The sequence below is a fragment of the Rhincodon typus genome, chromosome 35 (genome assembly GCF_021869965.1).
Source record: "Rhincodon typus isolate 14 chromosome 35, sRhiTyp1.1, whole genome shotgun sequence".
In the NCBI taxonomy this organism is placed as follows: Eukaryota; Metazoa; Chordata; class Chondrichthyes; order Orectolobiformes; family Rhincodontidae; genus Rhincodon; species Rhincodon typus.
This window is the reverse complement of record NC_063366.1, coordinates 3,352,469-3,366,677: the sequence shown is the minus strand read 5'-3', so window position 1 is coordinate 3,366,677 and position 14,209 is coordinate 3,352,469. Positions and strand designations below refer to the sequence as shown.

At 45.9% G+C, this 14,209-nt stretch overlaps 1 protein-coding gene across 2 annotated transcripts in view; it reads right to left on the bottom strand.

Moving 5' to 3' along the window:
* LOC109919759 (zinc finger protein 271-like) overlaps positions 1–8,830 on the bottom strand; it is a 72,396-nt gene extending 63,566 nt beyond the window's left edge. The window contains exons 1-2 of one of the 2 annotated variants that reach the window (XM_048616814.1): positions 5,438–6,651; position 4,498 (exon numbers count right to left, since the gene is read on the bottom strand). In XM_048616814.1, the coding sequence (XP_048472771.1) occupies position 4,498; positions 5,438–6,535 (1,099 nt within the window). In that variant the 5' untranslated portion in view covers positions 6,536–6,651. Of the gene's footprint in view, positions 1–2,745; positions 6,964–8,782 lie in introns of those variants that run through there. The other variant, XM_048616813.1, reaches the window with a different exon arrangement.
* Between the last annotated feature and the right edge of the window lie 5,379 nt (positions 8,831–14,209).

Sequence of the window (14,209 nt, the reverse complement as noted above, 5' to 3'; positions counted from 1 at the left end):
GAAATATAGGCCAGATCTGGTTCTCCTAGTGGAGTCGTGGAAAACTAGCAGGTACGGCAGATAATAAAGAAGTAGAATTCTGGCATTTATTGCGAAAGGAATAGAGTATAAAAGTAGGCAAGCATTGCTGCAACTAGACCAGGCATTAGTGAGACCGCACCTGGAGTACTGTGTACACATTTGGTCCCTTTGGGAGTTTTAGCTAAACTATTAATCCAGAGACACAGGTGATGTTCTGGATATTTCACAAACTAAACTCTTTCACTGAGGTAACATTACCTTAACTATTCTAACCAATCTATTTTTCTTAGACAGATTGTACTTGCTTCGGACTCCAGTCAGGTCTCAGTCTAATGGCGCAAGAGCATTTTAATTAATTTTTTTGCACCTTGCTCAGCCAAGCTTCAGCTAATGGCATCATGTTTTTTCTCCATCATTGTAAACCCTCACAGTATAAACAAACGTCTTTTAATACAACAGTCTGAACTTCTTCAATCTATCCTCATAACTGATATTTCTCATTCCTGGAACTATTTTTGTAAATCACTTCTGCACTCTCTCCAATGCATTCACACCTCTCCTATAACATGGTGCCACAACTGTACCCAGTACTTCAGCCGAAGTCAAGTGTCTTGTACAACATCACCTCCTTGCTCTTGCTCCCCAAGAACACCGGTCTTTCCATTTGTCCTGCCACCATTGTTTCCATTTTATTTTAATTTTCAAAGCACAGAAACAGACCATTTTTGCAGAATTTGATGCCCATCACTGTCTGCTGTTATTTCATTTTAAATCATTGATTTTGCTGCCTGAGCCAGCATTTACTGTCCACCCCTCATGGCATTCATTCTTTGGGGAGTTGGCTACCACCAATCCTCCTTTATTTTAGTTTATATAGGGCTGTTTGCTAGCATGTGGTGGAGGATAGAGCATGTGTTGACAGAAGTTCTTGTTTCAGTGTGTACTTTATTGTACTTCAGTAACTGTAACAGGTTATATTAAATCTGACTCAAAACACGAGGTAGGGAAGATATGTTTCTCCATCAGGAGAAGTTGCCCAATTCTCACTGCCGCTTGATTCTCCACCCAGAAACTATGTATATATCGTTAGCCTGGTAGAGCTTTAGTGTAGTTCATACATTAACTCTTTCAGAACCATTATGTTATACAACACAGATAACAGTTTAGGGTAAAACAGTCAGACTTTACAGTATTTTATGACCAGCAATATAATCCGGACAATTTGTTGCAATAGCTCTTACAAGAGGGCTAGAAAGTCATCCTTGAATGCTTAAAGGTTTCCTGCACATATCTCTCAGTGCCTACGAGCCTTTGCCACTGGAAATCTGCTTGTGAATTAATTTGTTAATATAATTTTATCGAATGATAGCATTATCAAATGATGCCTTCCAAGTAGAATTTGCTCTTAAATTGGTTCAGATCTGTTGTATATTTCATTCCCGTGTATCTAAAATGTGGTCACCGGTTTTTCTCTCTCCCCTTTTGATTGAACAAAGCAATGGTAGTTCAATCAGATATGTTTTTGTCTTGTAGATCAGATCTTACTGCATTTGGGAATTTTTGTGGACCCACTTATTTAGGCATCTCACCGCAATTTGGCTGGAATAATATATGGACTTTAAAATCATCACTGCTGTCCCAGGTGGATATGTTACATAGCTGTTCATAAAACAGTCCCAATTCCAGCTGTTTTACTCTGCAAGACTCTCAGAGTTCCACAATTGATTATTTGAGGATTTCCTGCCACTGCTACTTCACAGGTGCACATGAATTAGTTACAAAGACTGGCAACAATTTCAGTTGTTTGTAATTATGTCAGGAGCTGCATTCATGACACATTACAACTCCTCATGCAGGAATGGAACAGATATGAGTTTGCAAGGATATTGATAAACAGTCATTTACATTGATGAAACTGAATAACCCTCCTCATAGGATAAGCCCTTCATCCTCAGGATCATTCTGTAAAGTTCCTCTGGACCCTTTCCAATGCCAGCAAATCCCTGCTTAGATACGGGGCCCATAACTGTTCACAGTAGAAGGTAGATGTCTTTGTTTGCAACAAAAGATCTGGTCTTTCACTTCTACTGTATATGTTTGAGGTGACAACTTCTCTACATGGATCCATAGTTAGCAGATGGGCTGACATTTGTTGAAAATATTTAATGCTTGCACCCTGGCTCTCCAACTCTCAGTTCTGATAATGCTACCAAAGCATTGTCAAACTGAAATTTAGATTTCAGCCATTTCACTTTGCTGTTGTCACTGTTCCATTACTATTGTAAGAGACTTCAGAGTTTTCTTTTTTGGGACTATAAACTGAAATGGAAGTTGGGCAATTATGTAACTGAAATACAACAGCTTGCAACTTGAAAATCAAATTAATTATTTTGGCATAATTTGGAGCCACGCAAGACACTGCTTTTTGTAGCAATGATGGAGTCGGCTCAAGACTGAGTGGCACTGAGTGTACTTTGAGTGAAGGACTGCTAGCTGATGACAGTCCTTTTATTGTTTGAGATGCAGTATTAAAAAGCTGTAAATGTCAGGGGAGCAGAGCAAAACATCCAGAACCTGCAAACAGAAATCATCCATCTCTCCCTTGCTGTTTCTTCATGTAGGGAGAAACAAGAAAGTAATAAAGCTTAAAAGAAATACTTCTAACAAGAAAAGACTAAAATCAACTTTTGAATCAAATAACAGCCATCGCCCTATAGACAACCGTGTCATCAGTGCTAAAAATTTAATAAAGACAATTTAATACACCTTTGAAATTTCGACTTTTGATTTTAAGAATAGCGCTTATCCAGTCTATATTTATCCATACTTATGTGCCACATGTTTGTCTTTTGTCTGTGTGTGTGTGTGTGTGTATATGTACGTACTTGGGATGTTGAAGAACTATCGCTAAGATGCATAGCCATAGATTAAGAATACTTTTCTTTATCCTGCCTTTTGTTAAAGTTGAGTGTGTCACAAGAATTTCATGTTCATGATGAAACTCGTGATTGTTGTGTCCTGAAAAGCAGTCAATCAGGGAAATTGATCATCTTGGTGATCTTGTTGGGATTTTGTGTGTTTAGGGATCACTTGTTTCACAGTGAAGAACAATTATCAGTGTAAGATGGCGATGGATTAGGACTCTCCAGCCGGAGCTCATTTCTCCGCCCGCTCTTCTTCGTTTCTTTTTTCTCTTTTTCATCCTCCTTTTTTCTCTTCTTCTTCTCCTTCTTCTTTCTCGCCTTCAACTTCGGGCCTTTGACAATGACTCCGGCCTCCAGTAAGGAGCAACAATCCCTGGCGTTTGGCGACAATCCCCGATCTCTGGCAAGTGACGATCCCCAGCCACTAGTCAGCGACAATCCCCAGCCTCTAGCAACAATTCCTGGCCTCCGGCAACGACTCCTGGCCTGGCACAGTTGCCTCCCAACATGGCGTGGCAACCTCCCAGCCTCTTGCAGCAGCCTCCGGTGTGCTGTGGTGACCTCCCGGCTTGACGCAGCGGCCTCCTCCCATTGGGGCTCCTGGCGTCGACATGACGACTTCTCGACCTGGCGCAATGGCCTCCCGGCGTGTCGCTGGCATGGTGTAGAGCCGTGGACTGGAAGCTAAGTGCCAGTGTGATCTGCTTTATTGAACTGGACATTTTATTTCTGTAACAAATCTTGTAACAAAAGAAGCTGTGCCTAGGTACTTTTGTATCTGAGTCGGTGCTGTAATTGGCGACAATATAAACTTTTCACTATTCTCGTTGAGTATATGTGACAATAAAGGCTATTCTATTCTATTCTTCCCAGTTCACTTATAGCACTATTTCTGGCTTCAGTATTACTTTAGCTTTAGGAAATATAGTTTGGAGTGGTGCTACAACAGTCACCGGCCCGGAAAACTTCCATGCCTTCAGTAGCTGTGATTCTCTGCTCTAAGATCACATTGTACACATCTGTGCTAGATGTGCTAGATTTTGATGATGCCTTTGTCAATTTTCACCAATTCCTCACCCTTTCCATTTGACTAGGGATAATGTGGAGACGATGGATGGTGCTGAATTTCCCATCCATGAAATATCTGAATTGTTCATTCAGGAATTGATGTCATTATCAGGGATTTCAAGATGACTGAAGTGTGCTTTCAGACATTCTACAATCTCACTAGGAATCCGTAAAATCAGCTGCTCTAACTCCTTGCCGTCTGAATATTATTCGATTGTGATAAGATAATCAGTTCAAGTGAAAGTGAAGAGGTCTATTCCAAGCTTTATCCATGGGCTGTCTGGGATGTCATGAGTAACCCTTTATCTTGTTTAGTTTGATGTTCGTTATAAACACTACATTAGCTGATGTGGTTTTTTTATCTCATTGCTCATGTTTGGGCAGTAGATCACCTCTCTTACCTTATTCAGATGAGACTCAACTCTAATGGTTTGTGTGGTTTATGCTTCAGCATCTCTTTCCCCATCTCTTCAGGGATAATGACCCTGTTCCCTATGCACAGATGCCATCTTGGACGATCACCTCAACTTTCTTTGTCCAATACTGTCTAACTGTCACAGGAGTGTCCTTGACGGATTTATGTTATCCTTGTGTTGTTGGTGCTTGCTGAATCTGGAAGATTTCAAACTGTGTACTTCCGTCAAAGAGAATCAATTTCCTTCAAAGGGAATGCAGCTGTCAACAGCTTGTCAGCAATGTTTCTGTTTCTTGTACTTCACTCCCAAGTGATATCTCTACAAATCAAGTAATATCCTTTTTGAAAAGCTTTGCACAGACTGAAATGGTTTGAGAAAGATGCTTTGAAATGGTTTGTGGTCAGATTCTACTGTCACTTTCTCTCCCTAAAGGGTACTGGGTGAAGTCCACATAATCAAAGACAACATCCAGGGTCTCTTTCTCAATCTGTGTACAGTAGTGTTCAGTTTGTGTTAACGCTCTGGATACAAACACAACGGGTTTCCCTCACTGCATGGGGATTGCTCCAAGTCCTGTGTCACTGACATCACACTGCAGGGTGGCTCCATTGTTGACATCATAATCCCTCAGCACTGGTGATGTCATCACTAGGTGTTTGATGGGAGTGAAAGCTGCTTCTTGTTCTGTCCTACTGAACATTCTGTGCATTGAGCTTTTGCAGATTTTTACACTAGTGACATTTTAATAAGAAGTTGGCTAGGCCCATATAGGTTTGATGATGTTTCAGGAAGTCCAACAACTGTGTAAAGGTTTTATTACAGAGCTCACACTAACGGCATTTCTTCCCTCTGTTCATGCTTTGATGGACTTGGATGGCCGAGTGAAAGCCTTGCTACAAAGATCACACCTGAAGCGTTTCTTCCTCGTGTAAATCTTGTGGTTTTTCCAGGTGCTTGAACATAGGTGTTGCAAAATCTTTACAGTAAACTTCACACCGGAAAGATTACTCCTGTGTGGGTCCTCTGGTGGAGCAGGAGGCTCGACGACCTGGAGAATGATTTATTGCACACATTGCACATGAATGGTTTCTCACCTGTATGTATGCGTTGGTGTGTCCGGAGAGCTGATGACTGACAGAACGATTTGTTACACACATTACACTTGAACGGTTTCTCCCCAGTGTGAATGCGATGGTGGATGCGGAGGATCGATGACTGTGAGAATGATTTGGCACAGACCTCACACCTGAATGGTTTCTCCCCGATGTGAATCCTTTGATGCAGCAGAAGTTTTGATGATCCTGAGAATGACTTGTCACAAACTTTGCACGTGAAGGGTTTCTCTCCTGTGTGAATCTTCTGGTGGAGCAGGAGGTTCGATGAGCTTGAAAACGATTTATTGCACACCTCACACCTGAATGGCTTCTCCCCTGTGTGAATGCGTTGATGAACACGGAGACTCGATGTCTGTGAGAATGATTTGTCACATATCTCACATGTGAACGGCTTCTCCCCTGTGTGAACGCGTTGGTGTACATGAAGACTTGATAACTGTGAGAATGACTTGTCACAAACACCACATGCAAATGGCTTCTCCCCTGTGTGAATGCGTTGGTGAACACGGAGGCTTGATGATTGAGAGAAAGATTTGTCACACACCTCACATGCAAATGGTCTCTCCCCTGTATGAATGCGTTGGTGTATGCAGAGGTGTACTGGATTCAAGAATGATTTCATACAAATGTTGCATGTGAATGGTTTCTCCCCTGTGTGAATGCGTTGGTGTAAACGGAGGTTTGCTGACATTGAAAATGATTTGTGACATACCTCGCATGTAAATGGTTTCACCCCTGTGTGAATACGTTGATGTACACGGAGGTTTGATGGCTGTGAGAATGCTTTGTCACACACCTCGCACACATATGGCTTCTCCCCAGTGTGAGTACGTCGGTGATTTACGAGCGTTGATGACTGTGCGAAAGCTCGGTTGCATACCTCACATTTGAATGGCTTCTCCCCCGTATGAATGCGTTGGTGATTCATGAGTCTTGATGACTTTGCAAAAGCTCGGTTGCAGACCTCACACTTGAACAGTTTCTCTTCCATGAAGTTGTCCTTACATTAACAACAGATGCAAAATGTGATCAGAATCTCTGGAGCTCTTCTCACACACCTCACACTCGAACAGCCTCACCCCTGTAAGGATGAGTCAGTGGTTCATGAGCCTCGATGAATGACCGAAGCTCTCACCACACTTGGGAGCCACTCACACTTCTTCTCGGTCTCACCCACAGCTGAACCTTCAGAAAGCTGGGTTCTGATGGAAGGCTCCACACCACTGACCAGTTTCAGATCTGGTGATATGTCAAAGCTCCCCTGACCCGACTGATTTCACTGCCGAACTCTCTTTGTGTTGAGCAGTGAACAGACTGGATGTCTTCCTACAGTTGTGCAGTTGTTCCTTGGGTGATGGTCAGGATCTGTCTGCAGTGTCCATCTTCTACGTATTCTCTGGTGCGTACAGTGCAATTCTTCTGTAAAACAAGAAAACAAAACATAATTTCTTCCAACTCCTTTGTTTTTGCTAAGCTCCATCTCCTTCGTACTTATTGTTTATCATTTCAGAGAAAAGCTGCAGGCAAGGAGAGCATTTGTTGCATTTTCATAATTGCCCATGAGGAGCCTTTTTGAACCACTACATTTCATCTGCTGTAGACTGATCACCAGTGACAGAACAGCGATCTAGTGCTGAGTCAAGATGATACATGGTCTGGAAGGGAACTTGTTGAAGGTATTGTTCCCATGTAGCTATTGCCCCTTATCCTTCCAATGGTAGAGGTTGCGGGTTTTGAAAATGCAGTCAGAGGAGAATTGGTGAGTTGTCGCTATGCCATGGTGGGAAGTCTGTGTAAAGGGGTGGAAGTTTTCAGGGAGACTCTGACTTGAGAAAGAGGGAATTTAAAGTCAGGCCATCAAGTGGGCGGTTGGTGGGTGATGGAGTACAAAGAGAGTTAGACCAGGCCATGTGGGAAAGGGAGAAGAATCAGGCAATGAATGATTAGGGAATGTGGGGAATGGTTGGGCTGGGCTGTGACAGTCAGGCTGGGGGCAAGGCGTGAGAGTTGGACCAGGAATGAGGAGAAGATAATCAGGCCAGGTAACTACATTCGGGTCAGAGTTGAGGGGAGTGGGTAAGGACAATAGTTGTGCTTAGGGTAAGGGTGAATTGGGCTGAAGGTGACGCTGAGCGAAAGGGACTTAGAGGGGACCAGTGATGAGGGGTGAGAGGGGGCCAGAAATGAGCAGGTGAAAGCAACAAAGCAAGAGGGTTTGAGAGTCTGGCCAGGGGCTGAGAGGGACTGTGAGTCGGGCTGGGGGCTGAGACGGTGTGAGAATCGGGTCCAGGGTGAGAGGGATGATGGAGAGTATAGGTGAAGGAGGGAGGGTGAGTGAGATGGTGATGAGCATGCATCAGCGATGTGGTGGTGGTGAGGAGGAGTTAAGGTGACTGTGCAGTAGTGGGGGGGGGTGTGGATCAGGACAGGGATGACAGTGATTCAGGGTGAGGATGCCAGGCTGCTGTGAACTTTTCGTTCCTTGAACCTTGGCCCTTGAACAGATCTTTGTGAAACTGATCACTTGGCGTCACAGAGATGCTAATTGGTCAATTGCTTGGAAGCATCTATTAGTTAATTGGGGAATCAGTGGGCCTCCTGAGAGTGATAGGATTCTTGGATTACTGTCGAGGGTGATGTGGGAGGTAACTAGGAGCCCTGGGAGTGACTGGTGGGGCAGGGAGATTGTGGAAGTGATTGGATGGCTGGGGTGAGTCATAAGTAACTGAGACATCCAGGTAACTGATTAGCGCATGAGGGGGAGGTGACTGAATGGCCGACTTCTGCTCCTTTGTCTCAGAGTTTTATGATCACTAGTGCATGGGAAAATGTGGTGCATTTTCCTCAATTAATTCACCAATTAACCGTCGACAGGATAATAACTAACTCCCAACACACACATACCTCAACAAAAGGAAATCAGTATGAATCCTCAGACACTCTGCCCCACCCAGATAATGACACCTCACCTTCTCATATGCAGGAATTAGCCATAAACAAAACTCAAGTTGGAAATCAAAGGGGAAATGCTTCCAATAAACACACTCAATATCCAACACACAGCTCCACTCAAACAGTTCAGTACAAAGCACCGAGTAAACAGCTCTCTCAGCTGGATCTTCTCACACAGCATAAGGGACATTTCCACCCCTGATTGCCCACAGGATAGTCAGACTGCCTGAAGATTGGTGTGGATATTATGGGATACAATTTGTATAAAAGCTGCTCCTTCACTCACCATCTCCTCACTTGTTTTCAGTCCCTATAGGAAGTGAACCAGCTCTGGAAGAGGAAGAGGAAGAGGAGAGAATGGGCAGAGTGGGTGGGCTCTCTGATTGACGTCTCTCACAGTCAATCCAAATATTTCTGCAGCAACATGAGTTTCCTGAAGCTTGGGAAACTGACCGGTGAAATGGAGGTGACTTTGTGCAGTAGATCAGATGGGGATTTAAACTTGTCATTGTCCCATCTGAATAAAACCTCACTTATTGCAGCTGCTGTCTCAGTTTCCCTGGTAAATGTTTGACAGGGATTTCAATGTTGTAACCGTACCTGCATCTACCATTTCCTCTGGTAGTTCGTTCCATATATGCACCACTTACTGTGTGAAAAAGTTGCCGTAAAGTCCCTTTTAAATCTTTCCTCTCTCACCTTAAACTTATGCACTCTAGCTTTGGACTCCCCTACCTGGAGGAAAAGAACTTTGCTATTCACCTGATCTGTGCCTCTCATGATTTTATAAACCTTTATAAGGTCACCCCTCAACATCTATGCTCCATGAAAAAGGTCCCAATCTGTGCAACCTCTCCTTTTAACTCAAACCTTCCAATCCCAAAAACAATTTTGTAAATCTTTTCTGCATTCTTTCCAAGTCAATAATATCCTTCCTCTCGCAGGACAACCAGAACTGTATGGAGGACATCAAAAGTTGCCTCACCAACATCCTGTACAGCTACAACATGATATCCCACTCAATGCTCTGACCAATGAAGCCAAGTGTGCCAACCACCCTGTCGACCTGTGATACCACTTTCAAGGAACTGTATACCTGCACCCCTAGGTCTCTCTGTTTGACGACACTCTCCAGGGCCTTACCATTAACTGTGTGTGCTGCCCTTGTTTGTCTTACCAACATGTAACACCTCGCATTTATCTAAATTAAACTCTGTCTGCCACTTCTCAGCCCATTGGTCCAGCTGATCAAGATCCCGTTGTACTTTTAGATAACTATCTTCACTGTACATTACACCACCAATTTTGGTGTCATCCACAAACATACAAACCATGCTCAAACCCTCAACAACTTCTCTTTCAACTCCTCTCATATTCTTCAGATAAGAGGGGGTGCCATGGGCCCTAGTTATGCCTGTCTCTTCGTGGGGTATGTGGAATATTCCTTGTTCCAGTCCTATTCTGGCCCCCACCCACAACTCTTTCTCCGATACATCGATGATATCATCGGTGCTGCTTCCCTCTCTCGTCTGGAATTGAAAAACTTCATCAATTTCGCCTCCAATTTCCACCCTGCCCTCACTTTTACCTGGTCTATCTCTGACTCCTCCCTTCCCTTCCTCGACGTTTCTGTTTCCATTTCTCGGGATAGACTGGCCACTAATATCCATTACAAACCCACTGACTCCCACAGCTACCTGGACTAGACATCTTCACACCGCACTTCCTATAAAGAATCCATCCCATTCTCCCAGTTCCTCTGTCTCCGTTGCATATGTTCAGATGAGGCCAACTTCGACAAGGGAGCCTCCGAAATGTCCACCTTCTTCCTCAACCGAGGATTCCCCAGCTCTGTTGTTGACAGGGCCCTCAACCAGGTCCGACCCATCTCCTGCACGTCTGCCCTCACCCCTTCTCTTCTCTCCCGCAACAGCGATAAGGTTCCCCTTATCCTCACCTACCATCCCACCAGCATCCACATCCAGAAGATCATCAGACGCCATTTCCGACACCTCCACCAGGATGCCACCACCAGACACATATTCCCCTCCCCTCCCTCGTCCACCTTCCGCAGGGACTATTCCCTCCAGGACACCCTGGTCCACACTTCCTTCACCCCAACATCTCTCCACAGCCCTACGGCACCTTCTCCTGTAACCGGCGAAGGTGCAACACCTGCCCATTTACCTCCTCCCTCCCCAGTATCCAAGGGCCCAAACATACCTTCCAGGTGAAGCAACACTTCACCTGCACTTCCCAGAATCTAGTCTACTGCATTCGCTGCTCACAATGTGGTCTCCTCTACAGTGGGGAAATGAAGCGTAGACTTGGTGACGGCTTCGCAGAACATCTACGTTCTGCTCGCAAAAAAGACCCTGAACTATCTGTAGCCTGCCACTTCAATGCACCACCCTGCTCCCTGGCCAACATCTCTGTCCCTGGCTTGCTGCAGTGTTCTAGTGAAGCCTAACACAAGCTGGAGGAACATCACCTCATTTTCCGCTTGGGGACCCTACAGCCCTCCGGACTTAATATCAAGTTCAATAATTTTAGGACCTAAACTCTCCCATGTCCCAGCCTCCCACCCCACACACCAGGCCCTGTTATCACATGGCCTGCCATTACATACCACCTGTTGTTAGTCACCAACAGTCCCCATTTACAACTACTCACCCTCCAGACTGATCCTTAGCAACTCCTTTGTCTGTCCAACTGTCTTTCTCTCTCTTTGGGCTCTATCCTATTGTTTACTCCCTACCCCACCTACCTCCCTATTTTCTGCATATAAACTGACGTTTTCCCAGCCACCATCAGTTCTGAGGAGGGGTCATCGGACCCGAAACGTTAACTCTGTTTTCTCCTTCACAGATGCTGCCAGACCTGCTGAGCTTTTCCAGCAACCTTGTTTTTATTTCTGATTTACAGCATCAGCAGTTCTTTTGGTTTTTATACAAACCCTGCTTCCTATTTTCTCATCCAAATTGTTTCGATAAATGACAAACAACAGTGGATCCAGTACCAATCCCTGTGGAACACCACTGGTCACAGGCCTTCAGTCTGAAAAACAACCCTCTACTACCACTCTGTCTCCTACTGTCAAGCCAATTTTGTATACATTTGGCTAGCACTTCCTGGATTCCATATGATCTAACTTTACTAACCAGTCTACTGTGTGGAGCCTCGTCCTTGGATACACTTGATCAGATCCCAGGGATTTATCTACGTTTAAGATTGTTGGCCTTACTTGGTCTGATCTACATATGACTCCATATCCACTGTAAAGTGTATGACTCTTAACTGCTCTTTTGGTAATCAGAGATGGACAATTAAGTGTCGCCCACATCTCATCAGTAAATAAAAATAATCTCCATATTTAAAATGGGGATGGAACAAATTCTCCACGTTGACACTGTCCCATCAAACATTCGCAGAGAAGGTAGAGCACAGAGTGGTCAAGCTCCACCTAGACTGGCCCTGGAGTGTTGGATTAACTCGGGTCACTCACACCCTGATCAGGATCAAGACTCACTTGCCTCCGTCACTCAAATGCTCATGTATCACTGACCTTAATGTCACTAGATGCATGTTTGGGAGCAGAACCAAATCAAACAGGAGAAAGAGCCCCGTTTGGAGAAGATTTACCAGACTAATACCTGGAATGAGATAACAAGGTGTAGAGCTGGATGAACACAGCATCATAGGAGCAGGAAGGCTGATGTTTCGGGCCCAGAACCTTCATCCTTTTTTAGTTGTTGAGGGTGAGGACGAGTTCGGCTAAGCGGATGAGGGTGTCAGTGGAGGGGGACTGGTTGGGCCTGCGGGACAGGAAGAAGCGGAGGGCCTTTAGGCCATCTGTATGGGGAATGCAGGTGTATAGGGACTGGACGTCCATGGTAAAGATGAGGTGTTGGGGACCGGGGAATTGGAAGCTCTGGAGGAAGTGGAGGGCATAGGTGGTGTCACGGACGTAGATAGGGAGTTCCTGGACCAAGGGGGAGAAAATGGAGTCCAGGTAGTTGGAGATAAGTTCGGTGGGGCAGGAGCAGGCGGAGACAATGGGTCGACCAGGGCATTCAGGTTTGTGGATTTTGGGAAGGAGATAGAAGCGGGTGGTGCAGGGTTGGGGAACGATGAGGTTGGAGGCCGTGGGTGGGAGATCACCTGAGGTGATAATGTTGTGGATGGTTTGGGAGGTGATGGTTTGGTGCTCGGGGGTGGGGTCATGATCAAGGGGGCAGTAGGAGGAGGTGTCGGAGAGTTGGCGTCTGGCCTCGGCGATGTAGAGGTCAGTGCGCCATACTACAACTGCACCTCCCTTGTCCGCAGGTTTTATGGTGAGGTTGGGATTGGAGCGGAGGGAGCGGAGGGCTGCACGTTCTGCGGGGGAGAGGTTGGAGTAGGTGAGAGGGGTGGAGAGGTTGAGGCGATTGATGTCTCGACAGCAGTTGGAGATGAAGAGGTCGAGGGAGGGTAGGAGGCCTTGGAGTGGTGTCCAGGAGGAGGGGGTGTGTCGGAGGTGGGAGAAGGGGTCAGTAGAGGGAGGGTTAGGTACATGGTTGAAGAAGTAAGCGTGGAGGCGGAGGCAGCGGAAAAACTGCTCTATGTCCAATCGTGAACGGTATTCGTTGATGTGTGGGTGGAGGGGGACAAAGGTGAGCCCTTTACTGAGGACTGACCGTTCGTCCTCAGTAAGGGGGAGGTCTGGGGGTATGGTGAAGACTCGGCAGGGCTGGTTGTTGCTGTCTTCTCTGGAGCTGCTGGCTGTGGAGGCGGTGGGCGGAGTAATGTCGGTGTCGGCTGTGGGCGGAGTTGTGTCAGCGTAGGCTGTGGGCGGGGTTGTGTCGGCAGTGGGCGGAGTTGCGTCGGCGGTGGGCGGAGTTGCGTCCGCCTCGGTGATGGGCGGAGCAGCGTCGGCGGTGGGCGGAGCAGGGTAGGCGGCAGCAGCAGCGGTGACGGTAAGCGCGTCTTCAGTGTCTGTGGTGTTGGTCTCGGAAATGGGGGCGGTGGCATCAGCAGCGATGGCGTTCACTGTCCCGGAAGTGGGGTACCCGGCGGTGACGGATGTGACGTTATCTGTGGGTTCCCCGACAGTGGCCTCATGGCCAATGGCAGTGGGCACATTGTGGGGAAGGTCCTGGGTGGGGTTGGGGTTTTGGGAGGTGGAGTAGGCCCGTTTTCGTTGGCAGGCACCAGTAAGTTTACTGTACTTACGGTTTTTAGTGTCCAATAAAGCTGAGTAGAATTGTGAGTTCAGATTGTGGATCCTGCGAAGAATAAAAAACAGGAGAGGTCCTTTGCAGGTCTGGGAGAGGGAGGCTCTGAGCTGGGGTATGCTTGATTGTAGTGCCCAGAGATGCCGAGGGTCTAGGCCCGAAACGTCAGCCTTCCTGCTCCTATGATGCTGCTTGGCCTGCTGTGTTCATCCAGCTCTACACCTTGTTATCTCAGATTCTCCAGCATCTGCAGTTCCTATTATCTCTAATACCTGGAATGACTATTGTCTTATGAGGAAAGGTTTGGCAGACTAGTCTTGTATCCATTTTAGTTTAGAAGAGTAACAGGCATGTTAGAACTTGATAGTGGTGATTTCAAGAGGAAAGATATTTGGTGTTATGGGAAAATCTAAAATTGGATATAAAATCAGATGAATGTAATCGATTACTATACATTTTGGAAGAGTAGTAGAGATACCTCAGTCTTCTAGTCAAAATGG